General features: G+C 39.5%; 1 protein-coding gene across 1 annotated transcript in view; it reads right to left on the bottom strand.

Annotated features, from left to right (window-relative positions):
• NR3C1 (nuclear receptor subfamily 3, group C, member 1 (glucocorticoid receptor)) overlaps positions 1-20,671 on the bottom strand; it is a 71,363-nt gene that overhangs the window by 17,788 nt on the left and 32,904 nt on the right. Inside the window, exons 2-4 of the mRNA XM_009331384.1 lie at positions 11,859-12,022; positions 7,672-7,788; positions 2,033-2,311 (exon numbers count right to left, since the gene is read on the bottom strand). Of these exons, the coding sequence (XP_009329659.1) occupies positions 2,033-2,311; positions 7,672-7,788; positions 11,859-12,022 (560 nt within the window). The remainder of the gene's footprint in view (positions 1-2,032; positions 2,312-7,671; positions 7,789-11,858; positions 12,023-20,671) is intronic.

Raw genomic sequence — 20,671 nt, 5'->3', positions numbered from 1 at the left:
GGCTATCTTCCAAAAATAACAGTATTTTTTACTTTTTGAGAGAGCAGTCCACTAGACAATAAGTGGTGTAGTGTCAAATTTTGTTTATTCAACAACAATCATACACTGAACTTACAAAATACGTATTGCACTGGTTACCATCACTGTGTCTAATCTTGTAATAATATGTAGCATGAACAGAGACGATTAAACAATAAGGAAATGTGTAAAATCTGAAAATTGGTCCCTTAAACAGTCTTAAAATGTAGGCAGCTTTTAATTTGCAACACTAGTTCCTGTCAGATCCTGCCTACATTTAGTTAGAAAATACTGTGCCACATTGAATCATTATTGAAGTCTGAATTCAAGTTGATTTAATTTTATTAATCATCTGACATGTAAAGAGCTCATAACAGTGCTGCTTCCTGAAGACGTTTAACTAGACAGCGTTGAGTAGGTTATAGGTAACAAAACTGGGTATGTCTAACAACTTCAAGAAGAGCTTCTGCCTTTGGAGACAGCGGTAACTGCCATTTACTACTTCTAAAATACAAGCCAAGTGTTTCAAAGTTATTTCAAACTTACTGGATCAAATCTTGAAATCTTTGCTCAAACCCTCCTCAGGAAAAGGCTATTTTGAAATCCCAACTAAAGGGTTTAGCAACCAATGCTGGCTTACTGTTAGTATGTCTGATGGTGTACAACCAGTAGCAGTGTATACAAGTTAAATACTCATGAAGAACCACCTTAGCAACCAAAAAAAAAGGAATAAAAAAAAATAATGAGAAGAATAGTTCCTATTAATATAATTATTAAAGAGAAGATTGGCATTTTCATTAAGAGCATATGTTCTAACCTGAAGGGTTTGTCTAATTAGGGAAACTGTTCAGAAGAGATTATGAACACAGAACTGTTTTATAAAAACGGTATCTAAATTTGTATTTGTGAATACCAGGATGGTCTCCTGAAGACTTGTCCCAGAAGAAAGTGTGCGCAGGTGAACTTCTCCTAATGCAGACCTTGGCTCACTCAGCGTAATTCCCCGTTACAGAAAAGCCTTGACACACATACAAATCTCCCTGGACACATATATTTGAGTTTACTAGCCTTTCTTTCCTACTGTTAATCTATTTCCCCTGCCTCAAAAGAGACACCATTATGACTCAAATGTCATTATCAGACTTTTTTTTTTTTTTTTTTGGCAGACCTGTTATGTGATGTTATTCTTGGGCAACATATGCATTATGGAGGTGTGTTTGCTAGGGCTTTTGGAAACAGGTAACTAACTGTACTGAGTAGAAGTGAAAGGGAGAAAAACACTAGTCTTTGTTCTGTCAGGAATAAACAGATCTTCAGCTTTGGGAGAAGCCGGGGCCGAAAGTAAAGACATACTACGGGATGTTATGAGTTATGTCCAAGGCTGAGATTTGACATCACTTCTTCTGTAAGGCAATTGCTAACTGTGTCTTCAGGTGGGAGCCAAAATAGCAACAAACCTCCTACATTCCCCAGGTGACAGTCAGTTTAATCGTGTAGCTACAGTGCTTGAGAGACAATGAACATCATGGCTTCCACTATGGGACTGCACGCTCAAACGCCTGTTTCAGTTAAGAAAAAACTACAGGTATGGTGAGAGTAGTAAAAAAAGAACCATCCATGAATGCAGACCCAGACAAGCCAGTACAGCAGCACCAGTCTGTAAAAGTCAAGAGAACCTCATTGCTAAAAATATTCAAGAAATAATTATCTAAGAGGTGCAGCTAGAGCTAATGAAAATAGTTCTCTATATTACTTTTATAAACAAATCTCTATTTTATTATGAATTTTAACACTCAATGGTCAAAGGGTTCAAGTAAAATGACGTAACTTGTAATCCTAGTAAACAAATTTTTGCATCCGTGTTTTTCTGCTTTTCCACTCCAGATGTATGAGACACGAATCAGCTCAGATATTACTAAAGCTTTATCTGTGAAGGCTTTGAAGGATACCAAATACGAAGAGAGATTTTAAGTACAATAGACTGCGCTTCGTAATTAACGTGTTTGCCTATTACCTGGTATTGCCTTTGCCCACTTCACTGCGGCTACTACTTGCCGTCCTCCCAACATGTTGAGGGTTGACAGTATCCGCCAGCTGGAGTCTGGCAGCGTGCTGTCGTAGCCCGAGTACAGCACCTCCGGCTCGATCACTTCCAGCAGGGAAACCAGGGTCGGGGTCAGCTGCGGCAGGGAGGCAGGAACGATGCTCTTGTTTCCAGGCGTTTCGGAAACATCCCGCGTTCCCGTTACGTTAGTCTGCTGAATTCCTTTTATCTTCTTCTTTGTTTTTCGAGCTAGGAAAGTTTTGGTAAGTCACAGGTTAGATAATGGAAAGTGACCACGCAGCAATAAAAACTAACAGAGGAAATGCTGCTTCCATTTTCCTGCAGTTGTAGATCAGACAGTTGAAACTCTTAAAGCATTTTTTCATAAATCTGTAAATAATTTCATTTCAATTCTAATTAAACTTCCTGTGAAAATAAGTTTATTATATGTTTTAATGAAAGTCACATTTATGTTAATGTTTTAAAATGTTAAACAACACCTGCAGGTAGTACAACTACAAGGCCTGATCCTGCAATTTCTGTTACATGCAAAATTTCAGTGAAACTTTATGTGACAGCATGACACCTGTTTGGAAATATTTGCAGGACTTCGCACGTTATAAGTTCCTTAGAATATTAAGTATAGAAACCATACAGAAGAAAGGAAAAAATATATTTAATGGGTAAGAAGTTATTCAATCTCTTGAGCCAGGGAAAACATTTTTTTGAAAATGCTGGGCAGGAGGAGGTTTTTCTTTTGCCAACTCTCTTGCATATAAATCATTGCTGCGTAATTAAACCATAAAACTCATTCGCCAAATAAATAAAACATCACACACAGACGTTAACTGTAAACTACAAAAAGTTGGAGCAACAATTTTATTAGCATATTGTCAATAATGGAGTCTCCTACTTGGCTTTCAGCTCTCCTGGATGCAGGCTGCTACACTGAACACACTATTTAACCGAGACCAAAACGAAACCCAGTTCTTTTCCTGCGTCTCAATTAATTAATTGGTTTCTGTTCTGAAACTTCCAGATAAATCAGAGGCACATAAAAGCATCATGTAATGTGGTTTCACATTCAAAGTTTCTACTGACCTATTCAGAATCTCTAATCATCAGAAATGCACCAACTCTGTAGCTTAACAACATATAAAATCCCCCTCCTGACCGCGTTTCTCCCACTGGCTAGGACAGAGACTTCAGAAACTAACTGCTAAAGATAAGAAATTCTCTATGGACGTTGTATAAATTGCATTTTCCCAAAGGCTTATACACTGGCCACATTTGCCAAGACTGTCATGGGGGAATAGCAACAGTTATTTGCTTGGACCAAAGAGCTTCTTGTTATTCTCATCTAAATTTTGAAATGGCTGCTCCAAAATCCTTTCAACATTCTGGCATTTTTTGCCCCATCATCCTTGTTCTCAAAAGAACGAGGCCGCACCTCGAATACTGTGTTCAGTTTTGGGCCCCTCACGACAAGAAGGACGTCGAGGTGCTGGAGCGTGTCCAGAGAAGGGCAACGAGGCTGGTGAGGGGTCTGGAGAACAAGTCTGATGAGGAGCGGCTGAGGGAGCTGGGGTTGTTTAGCCTGGAGAAAAGGAGGCTGAGGGGAGACCTCATCGCTCTCTACAACTACCTGAAAGGAGGTTGTAGCGAGGGGGGGGTTGGTCTCTTCTCCCAAGTAACAAGCGATAAGACAAGAGGAAACGGCCTCAAGTTGTGCCAGGGGAGGTTTAGATTGGACATGAGGAAAAATGTCTTCACCAAAAGGCTTGTCAGGCATTGGAACAGGCTGCCCAGGGAAGTGGTTGAGTCGCCATCCCTGGAGGTATTTAGAAGACGTGTAGATGTGGCGCTTAGGGACATGGTTTAGTGGTGGACTTGGCAGTGCTAGGTTAGCAGTTGGACTTGACGATCTGAAAGGTCTTTTCCAACCTAAATGGTTCTATGATTCTATTCTGTGAAAAGCAAACGAACTGCTTTGACTTAAATTTACATGCACATGCCTGCAGCTTAATGCAGACACCTGGTATGGAGTATTTCCAGCCCAGAAAGTCCGGTAAAACGATAAACAAAAGTGTATCTGATAAGACAAAGTATTATGCAAGAATTTTTATTATGCTACGTTACTAGACCTGTCTTAGATATATAGTTGTAACTCACAAAAAAAGAAGATTGAGTTAATGTATTTCTTTACCATTTATTTTCAAATATAAAAATACCACAAATTCAAAACCAGCTCCTTAGGGCAAATTACGGAAGATAATCCCCTACAGATAAACTCGGCAAGGAAATAAAAGCATCCAAGATTTTCTGTTAAAAACAAACAACCCCCCCCAAAAAAACCCATCCACCCCTGCAGTTTGGCATCCAGCGAGATTGTCCAGGCTTCCTATTTTATTGCACAGGTTTCCTGCCCATTGGGCAGATGGCCTGTGCACCTGAACCACGCAGGCAGTTCACCGTCCTGGAAGATGATGAAACGTTCCCACCACTGTGCTGAAGGCCAAACACTGTCAGACAGACAAGGAGACCATGCACCTCACTTCTAAAATGGGATTTATAATGACGAAAACCACTGCAGTTACAGAGCAGGGCAATGAATATTAGAAAGAGGAAGAGATCCTTCAAAAAACTGAAATAAATTCAAAATGAAGATGACAGAAAAAACCCATAAATTGCCAACAGTTTAATTATAAAATGCAGTATGAAAGGCCAAAAAAATTATGAGATGACTTTTTACAGGCATAAAACCTAACAATAAATTTTTTTTCAAACACATCAGAAAGAGAAAGGGTGCCAAAGAATGCCTAGGGTCAATTAACAATGAAAGCAGAAATGAGAATTCAAAGAAATAAAGACTATAGTACAAAATATCATTATTCTACTGTATAAATCTCTGGTACCTGCAGCTTGATAGTTCTAAGTTTTTTCCAGTCCCCTACACCCAAAAAAACCATACAATAGAAACAAGAAAGTTCCAGAAAAGGGTGATAAGTAGGGCCAAAGGTATGACTGATGATAAACCAGACTGTAATAGAAAATTATCAAGCAACATGTTTCTAGTGTACGAGGAGCCACTTTTGTCTCAGCACAAGAGCAGGTAAGAACTAAAATACTGCATGGTAGACTTCATTTATTTAAAAATAAGTTAGTCTGCTACCCATTACCTAACAGTGAAATTCACTGTAGGTATTAGAAACCTAGAGGTACTCGAGATGTGACGGGACAGATTCATGGAAGAAGTCTACCAGCAAGTAAGGCTAAGTGAAAGGGGCCTTCAGACTGACATGCTCGGATATTTTGATCTCTTGCTATTCATTAACTGGTTTGCTTATAACCATTATTCATGCACTGAGGATACACCAGATGACTTTTCAAAAAGAAATTACTGTCTAAAAAGTATGCAAATTTAATTATCTTTTAAAGAACAGTAATTCCTGAGCTGTGACCCTAAAATAGCCAAAATAAAAGGAACTCTTTTTTTAGCCTCTTCTGCACTTTATGCTGCCTTCCAGTTTTCTTTTCTACAAGATCTTCTGTACGACCAATTCACCATCTGTTCAGATCTGTCCAATAAATCGTTGTTTTCATGGTTGTTTTTCACTGTTTCACACTACCTTGGGTTCTTCTATTTTTGCGTTGCTGAGTTTCTAGATCTCTTTTCCTTCTCAGTCACAAAAGCTTCCCCCCTGCCTTTTCCAACAACTTATATAACAATATCCATCCTCCAAAAAGTCACTATTCTCTAGGATTCTCTGTGCCAAAATTCAGGCAAGCAAACTATAGTTGGAAGGGCTCCAAACTACATGCGGAAAAGTGGCAAGTATCAGACGTCATTCAATTTTAGGTTTTTTTGGTGCAGAAAGGCAACTCAAATAACATGTCCTCGAGCCTGAGACAGCTATATTGGTGTCTACTTTAAAAAGAGTTCACATAAATTGATGCAGGAATTGCATGCAGGAAATGCATGGAAAGGCTTACTATTAGAGTAATAGACATAATAAGGTGCTTATTCATATAGATAAATACATGAACATGATATATATATACTGAAAACAACTATGGAGAGAAAAAAATAGAAACAAGTCTTAAAACAAAATGTATTCTTTTCCACTTCAAAATGAAAATTGTGGGGTTTTGCATTGTTCTGAACTTTCTGTGGGCTTTACTCTTACCTCTGTTTGCTACTGGCCACACCAGCCCCAGCAGGGCATTGCATCTTTCCACCTTGGACACCAAGGACAGGCAAGTGGACTGCCTTGCTATTATCTCTGAAGTGCAAGGTTCAGCCCACCGGGAGTGTCTGACAAGCTAAATCTAGCTCCTGGGAGACATGCGGTGACAACCTCACGTACTTCAGGGATTTATTTTAGAACCCACTATTGTAGATTTTGGCCGTTAAGAGATGCAACTCACATCCTGCACAGAGATCACAGTAACACCTCAAACCGACCAGCCACCTCCCTCTCTTCCTCCCTGCAAATCTCTACCATGAAGCATGGGATGTACTTGTAAACACGTCATAGGAGGGGAAGCATTTCAGACCGTTGGGTTTTCTCCCTTTGCTCTGAAGGAAGGGGCAGGGCATGTAGAGCCACCTGCAGGGCAGAAAAACTGGTGATTCGTCCTCCCGAGAGAGGTTGGAAGCAGAAGAGGAAGAAAGGACGTGCTAACATAGACTCTAATAGGAGTATCATCTATCTCTTCAACATAATTCACCACTTAGATTTTAGCAAAGGATATTTTCACTGACTGAAATGAAACTCTGTTCGTATTTGTATCTGACAAATTCATTTTTGACATTTTTATTTTATCTGACAATTTTGATTATACAAGTATCACCATGATAACTATGCTAGTAAGTACTGTATTAATATCTACAGCTCAAGGAAAAAATATCAAGCACAAAATGTAGCTGACACTAATAAAAATGTTTTATGCCATTTTACAACTGCTGCTAAATCTCTAGTTGATGTGTTCTTCAGTTTCTCATAAGCCATCCAGGACTTAGCGGAGAATAAATATGTACTGGTACATTTAAATTTATTTATTTAACCAATCTTTTCTAGAGAGATTCTGACAGATATTTAAGAAGAATCCACAGCATGAACAAAAGTAATTTCCTTTTCTTCAGTTTGAAGATATAAGCTCCACTTCAACCTTAGATCTGTGTCTCTGGGCTTTCCCTCTCATCTGTGGTTTCAGTGTCAGGTCACTCTCCTGAGTAAGGATGGGCAGGCGTCACACTTCCCTACAAGAGTTCTCCTAGAGTTCTGCTGTCTCAGATTCAGTGAAAAAGCAACAAGATATATATGTGCTGACAGGAATAAAAAATAACTCTGGTTTGTGCGTATGACTCACTTCTGCTGAACATACTGAGAGACAGAGCGATTGAGTACGGATAGGAAAGTATAGGAGAAATCTTAGTGTAAAAAAATCTTGCTTTTCATTAAAATGCTCACACACACCATAGAATGCAGTACTTATTTTTAACATATTAAAGTGCTGCTCAAATAATTGCTTTAGCTTCATAAGTAGCATGACCTTTATTGTCTAGGACTCAAAAATAAAAAAGGGATTTGAGCATCTTAAGTTACCTTCAAGGTTCATGCCAGCTTGAAGACATTTCCGGTAGCGGCACGCTGGACAGTTTTTCCTCCGAATTTTGTCAATAATGCAATCATTTCTCCCAGCACACAGATAGTTGTGCTGCCCTGTATTCACGAAGACAAACAAAATAACCATAAGCTCTACAATTAGAGTAGTAGATGAAGTTGTTCATTCAGTAACATTAAGGATCTGGGGACTACGTAATGTCTTTACTTACTGTACTTAATTTCTTGCAAAAAATACGATCAGTATCCATATGACTTCATATATCTATACACTGAACAGATTTCTAATATGACACCAAAGCCAATAAATTTAGGAAGAAATCCTATTCTCTGTTAACATCAGGCAAATTCCATTTTTAGAACTATTTTTCTCTCACATTCCTCAAAGCTATCTTCTACAGCATGTTTCCAATTTCCCTAAATAGTTTCACAAGAGATGTAAACAACATTCATAAACACATTTTGAAAGTATACATGTCAACATTTCTACAGATACATAGACATAGCTTTCACCATCTTGAAAGTCACGAAACCTCCTCTGGTTTAACTTAGAGTCTGAACTGGACAAGCTAAGTTCTCTGACATTTTTATGGATTCACAGATTCAGAGCAAAACTGACCCTAGAAATATGGCAACTTGAGCTACATATAAAAAATAACTGTTTTCCTTAGCTGTTAAGAGCAGAACAACAGAAGAGTAGTATCTATTCTTAATGATCTGAATGATTGTCTCAAGATAACTTTAGAGAAACGTTATTACTAAAAGATATATCCTTCTCTCAGATAGGTATCAAAAACCAGATGTTTCTTTAGTTGGGAGAAAGCCGCTACCTAGGCTTTTACACTGTATTTCAAAGCCCAGATAGTGTAACAGTGAGAGAAACAAAAATATTTTCCAAGTGCTGAGTTATTAACAATGGAGCCTAAGAATCTTCTCACAGAAAAAGAGCATGGTTAAGGAATTTGTTTCAAGTCAGCTGTGAAAATTATGGGTAAGCAGAGTCCATTACTATGGCTTTAGTCAAACTTCTCCAGTGAAGTGTTTCAAGTTCCTTGATATTCCAAGGAAGCCCTGAACATTTTTCTGAATGAGCCCCCCTTTCTATTTCTTTTGAAGAAGAGGAAGCCTTACTGACCCTTGTGTCATCTTTGTGTTTAAGAGAACTTAAAAAATAGATCCATGATTCACGATTCTGTTTACCATTAGCATACTAACACGTATAGAACAAATATACATGCACACACACGAAATATGCACTGATGAATAGTTGTCATCACTGTAGCAGAACAGAGGCTTTAATTTCATGTCTCTCAAAGTTGTTCAACTGAGACCATGGTTTCACACAGTCAATACGGATGTTTCAGATGTAGATCTTCCTGAGCTGTTCCATTTTTTTTCCTAACAAAAAGCTTCATCTCCGTGAAAGTAGTTTGATTTCTTGTATTTACTGCTTACCTATGCTTGCCTTTTTTAGGTGAAAGCTACGCTGCTACTTTGTATTACATTATATTAAAGCCTTCTTGTCACATGAACATTTTGTGGAAAAATGAAGGGAAGTTGATTCCACCTTCTGCTTCATGCCGTCTGACTGCTGCCCAGAGGACATGCCAGTTGCACAAAGGAATGCATTTCAAAAAACAGACAAATATACTCCACAAACAAGATACTGGTAAAAATTGGTAGTGAGCAAATGGAGATATTTCCAAGGGAATTTACAGCAGATAGGGGCATTTTACAGAGAGGCCAAACATTCTTCAACGTTGCAGTGCCCATAGCACAAGTCGGCGCCTGGGGCTCTGAAGCACTATGAGACTGAATGAGTCTTTGCTCATTTGAGCACACCGGCCTATAAAAAGGTTAGAAATTACAGACAAAGGATTTTGGGAGATGGAATTAAAAATGCTGAAGAACAAGGACAATGTGGAGCACAGCAGGAGGCAGAGGTGTCGGGGGAACCTGGAGCAGAGGAGAGGTGTGAGGACCTGAAGCAAGGTGAGGAAGCGGAGGCGGGGAGGAGTGGTGAAGATCTGGGTTGGCAGCAGGGTGGGGGTAACATGCTGGGAGGTGAACAGGGTTGGTTCTGGAACCAGAGAAAATGAATCGCGAGGGCTCTGAAGCATCATGAAAGAAAGAACTAGAACAAGATGGTTTTGGCCATCCTGGGTTCCTGAAAAAAGGCCTGTTTGCATGAAGAACTGTGTGTAAATATACAGCTGCTGTTCCACCTTCATCCTTCCTCTTCTCCTCTAGTTCTACTCTCGGCTGAAAGAAATACACTTTATATTGATTTTCTAGATACTGATACTTTCAGTTTTTGTGACTATTTCCATCACAGTATACACGTGTGTAGACAAAGCTACAGAAAAAGGGTTTCCGGCTAAAGGCTGGATAACCAATGTGCAGAGTCAGCTTGATCTGTATACTAACAGGTGCCTGGCAGCTATTAATAAAAAGGATATTAAAGAAAAATTCTTTTTACATATGTTCCTAATAAGAAAAATGCCTGTAAGAGACAAAAGCAAATTATTTGTTCCTTAAAGTGCATTCTAGAACTAACAGATCCTGGAAGAGCTCCTGTAAACATCCACAATATCTAATCGGAAGGATTAAGCTTGGGATAATCTGTGGAACAATAAAAATGAAAGTGGAGGTAAGCCTTGAGAAATTTATTGCAATTTTTCAGCTATAAGCCTGCTTACATTTTTAACATTAATACAGTTGATATAAGATGTGGCAAGTTGCATCACTGATCAAAAGGAATTACTGGATTGACTTCTTCACGTATCAATACTTTCATGATTTGTTTAAGCCTGAGGACAGGCAAAACCATCGCTATGACATGTGTTCAGCTGCCATATAATACTTCTTCCGAGGGATATCCAGTGACCTTATTTTAATTGAAGATACAGGTGATTATTTGCTTCAAATAAAGAGCCTGGCTCTAAATGGGAGCGCAACTCCAGACAGGACCAGTTGGGAGTCACGGAGAACACAAGCAGCTCAGTGCTTTGCACTTGAGCTCATATCGTCTCATTATACTTCAGATACAGCTTCAGCTTCCCACAGAACTGACATCCTTTCCCCTTGTGACTAGCAGAAACTGTGATACAAACTTGACTTTTCCGATCGCTCCGAGAGGCTCTGCATTTCCACGGAGCTCCCCATTGCATCCAGTGAGCTGGGAACTGGGAGAAAGTGCTTCTTCTGAAAGGCTGAATGGTGGCTTGTCTTTGTCAGCCTTCCCTCTTCCCCAGTGAAAACCAACTTGCAAAAATGTTAGCAAAAAATGACAGTCTGATTCACTTCAAAATACCCAGGAATGGCTGCATGAGACAGGAAACCCTGTAAGGCTGTAACTAAGAACAACGTAATTTCAGAATAGAGGAATTGCTATCCTTTCAGAGACACTGAGAACATACTCCAGCTTTTCTGCATCTCTCTGATACTGAAGCAAAGAGTCAGACATTGAGGTAGAACCTAGTTCATTACATAATGGCTGCTTATGCAGCCCCAAAATCACAAATTGCTTATTCTGCTATACACACTACAGACTCACATTTAGTTTTCCATCATCTCTATTTTCTAGAACGATTTTCTTCCTGTGATTAGAGAGAAATCTTGATGATCCAAAACTACACACATGTTCCTGTTATCTAGCTACCCCTGCAAATATCACACGTGGACATGTATTTAATATAATCAGTATTGCTTATAGGAAAAATTGTAAAGCTAGATAAATCTCTTCTATGCAAGATTATAAAGTTTCATGTACAGTTTTATACACAAAACCACCTAACATTAAACATAAAAATCACAAACTTTACAAATCTAATGCACACAAATATCTGTATATAAATAGAACAAATAAACAAAAACAACAGTGAAAGAAAACGAAAGAAACAAAAAGCCAAGACAACAATACATCCTTTTACACTATGAATGAATGGGAGCATTTTATAAATGTAAATGGAATCTATGCTTCAGATAATCACACCATTATCAATGTTATTCACTATGAAAAGATCAGTGATAGAATGGATGGGATTTTCCACTAGGTTTCTAGCAAAACCATGGATTCCAGCAAGATTAAACAGACTGGTTTTGAGTGTGGATGACATGTACATGGGGTTTATATTTTTAAACAGCAAATTCATCAAAACATGTCTTACCTTCCACAGCTCTTTTGAAGAACACTTTGCAGCTGCCACAAGTAAGAACACCATAATGACACCCAGAGGCCTCATCAGAGCAAACAAGACAAAGCTTGGGAGGTGGTCCCGTAGTTGCTGAGGTTGTGGATGGAGAGGAGCTTACATCTGATCTCATTCCAGGGCTAAAAAAAAGGATAAAAATACTTTTAATTAAGATCTATGGGATACTGGCAAACATAATATTCATAACTGCAAGAAACAGATTGCCCTTATCCTCAAACATTACAGTTCTGCACACCAAGTTCACTAGACTCTGAAACAGTTAACCAATGAATTTTGTAAAACGTAAGTAAAGCTGTATGGATTTTTCACGGCCTATTTGACTAGGTCAAGATTACTTCCCTGACACATCTCTGAAGCCAAGTTTCTTGCACAATTATCCTAGCCTTTAAAATTGACTCTTAAAAAATGCTCTTATTCCATATTGTTTTCATTACTGTCACATTCCCTGCAGCCTGCACTGAGTCCTACAAGAACCTCCTTTCCAGTATCATCAGAGTTTTCTCCTGGGATACTATTATGCAAGAAGCTGTGCAAATGAAGCCATATATTGATACATATTTACAGTAATAAATGATCATTTCACCCCAGCGTTTTAGGAGAAGAACATCTATTCCTCATTTCAGGATCTGGTTTTCCTATGTAAACATACATGCCATCTACAAATGAAGGGTTAGTTCTTTAACAAAAAAATCATTGTTAGAACAATAAACAACGTATTGTAATCACCTTCGAGCTGCTTCTAATCATCAGGGCTGAACCAACAGTGGTTGTGCCAAAGTTCAGAGGCTAATCTTACTTAGCACGTGCAAACAACATAGCCAAAACCTGACGTGTTACCTGTTGAAGGCTGCCTCGACACCTCCTGCTATAAGGCACGTTGTTGAGTTTTATTTCACAGTTTTAAATTTTTAAAATGGAGTTTCTATACCGTATGCTTAACTTAAAATGATTTCACAGAAAATTTTGTCCAACAGGGTTCCAGCCACTTTCCAGATGAAGCTAGAAAATAACACTTTTTTTAAGCCTTTACTCGGAAACCCTCCAGAACATCCACGCTCCCTAATGTGGGCTTAACATTTGTATGTGGGCTGGCTTTTGCATGGAAAATTCCTTCTCCTCTCCTCAAGGAAGTCTGACCAGATTTGGTCACACATTTTAAAAAAAAACATAGTTCTCAAACATTCACAAAACCCTTAAAATTCCAGCCCAAATTAAAACACCCCAACACCTGGGAGGCTTTACTTTTGAACAGGTCGCCTCCATATGCCCCATCCCCAGAGAGCAATTGAGAAATGGCCCGTCCGGTGATTCCAAGGACTTTTGCTGTCGCATTTGCTTGTACCGGGAGGGAGTTAGATAATAAAAGCAGACACAAGGAGCGGGAATCCTACCACTCAAATGCAGAGGGATAAAAGTCAAACCAGAATAAACATGTCAATGAAGTCCACACTTCGACAAATATGGAACCAGACGGCAGAGAACAGTGAAAATTACTTGTGTTAGGGAAAAAAAATGAGACAGTACAGGCACGCAAAGACCTAAGGCACATGTAGACCACCCCTAAAAAACAGAGTCTGATATGAGCTAGGTGAGAAGGTGACCTGTATCTAAGCTAGAGCAGAGAGGGCTGAGCAGAAAAGTAAAAACCAGACAAGAACACAGAAACAGCTCGAACATGCTGGAATAGCTGTGGGAAGGAGAGAAGAGCAAGACCAGAACAAGGTGGTGCAAAGGCTTCAATAGGAATGAAGCAGAATGAATCAACCTTGAGGAAAAAGGGAAGAAAAAAGCCCACCCAGGAAAGAACGCTTCTTTCCAGAACTTGGAAAAGAACTCAAATCCATCACATCGCTCCTTTGCATTCAGAAAGCATTTGTGAAATGCTGCAACACTTATTCTACTCTATTACTCTACAAAGAGGCTGACAACCATCATTAGCTAGTCTGCAACTAAAGTGGCAGTCACCCATAGATTGTAATCCTGTTCATGATCCGTATGATGGCTTTTCTGTGTTTTCTAATTAATTTGTCTTCTTTTAAAGAGCAGAAAGCTTTTGCACAATCCAGCACTCAACATCCAAGTACTGGCAGAACGTAATTCAACCCAGTTACATTTATTTGATGTCCTTACAAACACACATCTTTAATTACATGCTCATCCTAATTTCTACAAAGCATGTCTGCCTTCCTCAGTGCAGAGGCGCTCTAGGAATGAATACTGTAACGATGGAAGCTGCCATTTGCATGGCCCCATCTCCTCTGATGAAGAAATCGGCTGAGAGAAGCCAATGGCTATGGGTTTGCAGGAAAGGAAACCTCATGGTTAAGGAAGCTGAGGATTCAAATCTACTTCTGCCTCTTATCACAAAGCTGTGCGTGATGGTATTTGGTTAATACAAACCAGCCTTTTCAGAAATCCTGCCTTCTTAACACGCAGCTTGAGATCTGGCACATACTTTGAAGAAAGGTACACCACCACCTCAAGTCAACGGAGCTGTGCTTTGAGCTGAGCGATGCCCAGCTCCTCTGGTTGAAGAGACCCTTCCCCGTCACTCAGCTGGAACCGGTGCATATGCTCAATATGGACCATACACGTGTTGCACATCTTGGGTGCTCCTGCCTTTCCCAGCAGGTCTCAGCTTTACCCCATATTCAGAGAGGTAAGGTCTCCGCGCCCTTTGGGGTGCCTCAGGAAGTACAGAGCAGACCCCCGCCGCTGCCAGAGCAGTTCACTGAGCACCACAGCCTGCTGCGGGACCTCACGTTGCCCCCGGGTGCTGGGCTGCAGCGTGCACATCTCCTTCGCTTTGGGGCAGGTCTGCTGTTCCACTAAGATTTCAGAAGGAATCCAGAGACGAGAGGACAACCTCAGGCTTGAGAACCCGTCCTTGGTTCTTCGCTCCCTCACGGCTTTCCTGTCTAACTAGACAAATAATTTTTACTACAAAGCTTTGCTTCCTTTCATGCGATAAATATATTACTTTCTTCTGTTTGGTTTGCTGTGGGTTCCACCCCCCCATGCCCCCCCAGAGCTTACTGATCCATTTGCAAAAAGGAATTAAATTGTTTCTCCGCTTTGTACTGTCATATGCAAAATAAAAAAAAAATAAATAAATCAATCATCAACATTTACTTCAAAAACAAACAACCCCCCCTATTAAAAACAGTAATCACTGGCCAGTCAAAAGCTACTGTAAGTTGCCTTATTTTCTCTAAAGTTTTAGGCCCAGTAGCTCCTTTTCTTATACTAAAAATCTCAGTTTAAACATTGAAATATAGGCTGGGAGCCTATGATTTTAAATAAGGAATATATAACTTGAGAACTTCATTTCATTAAAATGATTAAAACCAGAAAAAGATGGAAACATCTTTCCATGCATAGTTTTGAAGACAGCTAATTTAGATACAAAAATTAAACTCTCTATACCTTACAGATTTCTGACAAAAGCATTTTTAAGGAAACATTCATCAACTGTCATAGAAACTATGGTAGTGCCAAACACATTCAACTGAAGCTTTTCAATCACCTTTAATTTTTAAACAGGGCTCATTTTCTGTACCAGTACCATAGAAAATGTAATATGAGAAAGAAAACAGATGATATGACTTACAAAACTAAAAATAAATTATTACATTGATTAATAAAGCAGTAGCCAGCAATCTAATCTGGGCTTCTGGCATATCTTTTCAAGCCTGGCTATATCAGATAAGGCCAATATTTACTAACTGTGTGGAGAGCTGCCAGACACTGACAGTCCTCTGGTTGTGCAAAACACAATTTTGCTTGCCTGGAACACGGAGAACAGAAGGGATTATAGTGCATAAGGACTCCTGCAAGAGCTACAGCAAGCTAGCTGCAGGTTTAATATAAATCTTTTACCTATAAAGTTATACGTAGTAAAAGACAAACAACCACTTCCTAAGGAAGAGGTAAGGGAGGGAACTTACACTCCGAGATCATATAATAATAAAAAAGTTACCTTTCAGTTATTTGCAGAAATGTTTTTAAACTCAACAAAAACCTAATAAACTATGTTTCTTATCTAAATAAAACATCAAGAAGCACAGATGAGAGGGGAAAAAAAATTCCAAATTTTAAAGGTTCCAAATTTGTAAAAACTTTAATTAAATTTTATTTTGGAAGGCAAGTTGTTACTTGTTTAAGGGTACTGAGCTCCATTCCCATGTACTTTCAGAAACTATTTATATATAAACTAATTTTATTTGTTTGTGTAGATACATTTATTGTTTCCAGTCAAGGAAACATACGGGGGTAAAGTAGAAAGACTTAAAGAAAAGAAGATGCAGCTACAGTAACGAGCTCTGTAGAAATCAAGTTGTTTAAGCAAAGCCATTTCTGTGTTAATCATTTACCAGAGATTTTCGAACCAGGCTCAAGGTTCAAACTTTATTAAAGTCAGGTGTGGTAACGTTTACGGTGGTGTGAAGTTTTCCTTTCTCAGGGTCCCCGTCCACTGCGGGTCACGTCGTCCTCCCGCGGAGGCCGGTGGCCAGGGCCCGGGGAGGGGGACACACGCTCACGGGGGGCCGGGTGAGTCAGCCACACCAGCACCACGCTCCTCCAGCGAGGCTATTAAAGCCGGGATATCAGACGCGGGTGACCCAACTCACAGCCCTGCAATCAGCTATAAACACTTCAGCAGAAAGATGCGGCAGATAGTTATTCGCTCTTCTGAAGAAGCCTTCCTCCAGCATAGTCGTTCATTACTGAAGAAAACATTTGCTTGTTCCTCTTTCTGCTTTCTTCTCTCTTTACGGTGAAGAACATAAAACCTCCACGACACAACACAGAACACGCACGCTCCCACATGTTGAACTTACTAACATTATAACATTATTTTAAAAACACACTACCTTCCTGTTACTTTGCATCATTAAACAAAAAAATCTCCAGTGAGATACTGAAGAGACAAATACTTTCAGCAACTAAAATTATTAGTCATTTACAGTCTACAACTGACAACTCTTTATCAGCGAATGAAAGCTTAGGACGATCAGCCTCAATCGATTTTGTCCAAGACCATGCCCAGCCCTAGTGCTCTTCTGCTGAAGGGTAAATTCTTTTGTAAAATGCAAATTAGATTAGCACCAATAGCAAGTTACACACGTGCAATGAGAAGAGAACTTGGTTAACAGTTTAAAAACTAACTGCATTTAAGGAAAACGGCCGCAAGCTACAGAACAGGAGAAGCAGCAACTCGGGAAATCTGTGAGGCCGCTAGGCAGAGGCAGCTGTCACCTTAGCAATTTTCACCTTTTAAAAAAAATCTACCTTGAAGAAAAGTTCAGGGGAAACGCATAATACAAGTTTTTTTCAGACATACAGACAACTAAGTTATTCCTTGGTGCTATTATAAATTACAAAACCAGAACATTTGCAACTGGCTCCTAAAAATCAGTAACAAAATGTTATTCATGTCCAACTGCCAACTCTGAGGAAAGAAATGGATGCAATATGTCTAGGGTTGGAAGAAACAGCGCAGAATTTGACTATATTTATTTTGACTAGTCTTTTGATATGACTATTCATTTTGCTCCTACTTCTAATCTAATGCTTCACACATACGAGTTGCTTTCACTCATGATACACCCAGACCACAATATACTGCACACCATCAGTCCTGGTTCTCCAGCACAGGTCACCTTAGTATTGAACTAACATATTCTTAAAAGCGAGTTACTTATCTGTATAAGGAGTACCACCAAACTAACAGTAAAGAAACGATTTTCAATGTCATTGCCATCTGGGCCTCACTCTTATCTTCTAGCAATGAGAACAATGTAAACACTCGGCTGCATACACCAACTGATTACATTTTTTGAATTGCTTACTTATTTCCTTATTAACTAGAGAAACTACTAATTATTTTTTATACCCTCCTAGGCAGGAAAGTAGTTTTCAGTTCAAGCAGGAAAAATTTTTAAAACAAGGCTATTGACGTTATACTTGTCATTACAATACTAAAATAAAATTATATTTGCCAATTGAAAATAATTTCAAAAATGCATTTTGCTGAGAACCTGAACCACTGGTTACAATGGTCTCTTCTATCTCTTGTAACTTACTCAAGTTAGTTTAAAGAGACTGAAAATTGGTACGAGCTGGTAAGAACAACATTTTCCTCCCAGGCTGTCTGTAAACTCTACGCAGATACACACACAGCCTTTGGTTTGTCTGCCCACCGCCGAGGGTGCGCACAGCTCAACTGTTGTCACTGGGCACTGAACACACGGCGATTTACCCAAAGTCAAAGGTGTCTTGGGGTGCCGACCCAAACATTCCTACTGACTGCCTGAATGTACACAACACCCACAAACCCACAATACAAACAAACAAAAAAGCCCTCCAAATAACTTAAGAATAGGTAGGTTCTGTATAAAAGTTTTCTCTCCCGTTTTGTACTTAAAACGGAGAACTGAATTGCTTTGGTTAAAGCGCTGTTCTTGATTACAAGCATGTCCCCAATGATACCATAATAAATTAAAAATCTACTACGGATTACAGTATTTAACCAAAGCCTGCGATTAAAAGCATCCAGTATTACTGTTTTACAGCCCGTCTGAAAGCCAAGATGATTAACACCATTTCCTTTATCACGCACCCAGATAAATGCCATATCATGACTTGATAAACCAGGAAGCCAGATTTTGAACTAGCAGTCTAGTTTTGTGCACGTGCCTATAACACGACCAAGATAACACCAACATGAGGAATGGGTCACCCAGAAAGGCCATGGCCAGATTTGCTTCATTGCTGGATATGGAAACTCGTGGCAGAGAAACATGTTATTTTACAATCAGATTGGCAGGTACCATCGTGCCTCCTCCTGACATTGTCTCTACATCAGGATAAATGTTACTGCTAACTTACAATGGAGTACTGGGATTCTAATTCACAGAAAAATTTAAAATATGAAACGTACCTAAAGCAGCAAAGTCTCATAATTAACGTCTCCATCTGCAGAACAACATACATTTTACCACCCCTTTAATACAACTGAAGCAGACTGTAGGATTCATTGCTTTGTATAAAGTTACCTCAAATACCGTAAACATTTTTGCTTATGTTTCCAACAACTCAGGTACATCATAACAAGGACATTGACCAAAGTACCAAGACAGAGTTCAGAACAAAAAAGTGACCTCCGTTCACACAAAGACTTTACATATATATGTTATGAAAGATTTTATGTATAAAAATACACTTACTATTGGCAAACAAAATAAACTGGAATTAATACCTTTCCTGTAAGTATGGTTGTACAGAACCAGTCAAACCTTGATGCTGGTGAGGTTTTGATCAGGCCAGAGGTCTTAAAGAACTTGAATTGCAAACCTAAGCTCTATTCTCCGTAAGTATATGGAGAAATAGTATTTAATCAGAAAACCCAATACATATAAGCTTTGAACATGCAGGAAGTCCTGCCTTCTCCTCGTCTGTCCCAAGCACATGCCTCAACACCCAAGCGCTCTCCTGGAAGCGCACAGGAGTACCGGCAAGGGCAGCGTGGGCATCACAGCAGGCTGCGGCTGCTGGAGAAGGGACAGGCGCACACCCTGACACGGGAACAGTACACACCCCCCCAACACCACGCGCTGGCTGACACCATCTGCCACTCTGGAGAAGCGGATATATGAAGCTCTACTAAACACGTAGAATTACATGACAAACACGCGTTAAGAATAGGCTTCACAGGGAGCTTGTGTCTTTCTAACGCTAGGCAGAGGCAGCAGGGACCATCATTCGAAGCGCTGTTGTTTCATTTCTCGTAAATTATACTCTAGTAAATAAAAAAACCCTGAGAGCACAGGCAAATACCAATAGCGTGTTAACAGAATAATAATTTTCAGAGATTCCCGATATAGCGCAAGGGAAGTAAAACCACCACATTAAATAGCGCAGGTTCCCTATGGGCATCGGGCCCTTTCATCTCTCTCTCAAAGTCTGCACGATATTTATTCCAAAACCTGAGGAGGCGCGTCCTACCGCAGGTGACTCGGCGCTCTCTTTAATCACCACGCCAGCGCCGGGCGGGCTCGGAGGAGCCTCCGGCGGCTCCAGAGCCACTGGCACCAAAGACACCCCTTCCCCCCGCTCCGAAATGGCGTCCGCTACCATTTTAGAGCTCGTACAGGAGTGAGAAAGAAACACTAACGCAAGTGAGCAACGCGACGTTTTTTTTTTCCCTTTTGGATACTCTCCAGAACGTAAAGGTTTCAAGGGCACAGGCAAAGCTTTCTTGGAATGGATAAATGGTAATTGATGTTGCAGCTGCAACCTTAGCTAGAGCTCTTGGGATTTCAAATGTACTACAGCCCTAAAGTATTTATGACCAGAATATGATAATTAAATTATATGTTCTAAACTTTTACATTTATTACAGCGCTCCAGTAAAGCAGCCAAAGTGTCTTACCTTCAAGGGTAGGACTTAATTTCTATATGAATCGATTTATGCATATTTTTCGAAAGTCTTTTTTTGTTGTTTTTTGTTTTGTTTTGTTTTACAATTTCATTGTGCATTCTTGCTTCCTTAAATAAAGAGGCAGCAAAAGAAAGAGTAAGACGGAAGCCAGTACCTTTATACTTAAATAAAAACTTTACATAAAAATATGGAATCAAATCATCCTGGGCCATCCTAATTCTTTATGCTTTGCTGGATAACAAAATATGCATTTGATCTACACATATTTACACATGGGTTGTGGATCGTCTGAAAACTTGACTTTCAAGAACTCAATCTTGCAGAT

The sequence above is a fragment of the Pygoscelis adeliae genome, unplaced genomic scaffold (genome assembly GCF_000699105.1).
Source record: "Pygoscelis adeliae isolate BGI_AS28 unplaced genomic scaffold, ASM69910v1 Scaffold108, whole genome shotgun sequence".
NCBI classification, from domain to species: domain Eukaryota; kingdom Metazoa; phylum Chordata; class Aves; order Sphenisciformes; family Spheniscidae; genus Pygoscelis; species Pygoscelis adeliae.
Note: the sequence above shows the minus strand (reverse complement) of the source record. Positions and strands in the feature narration are given on the sequence as shown.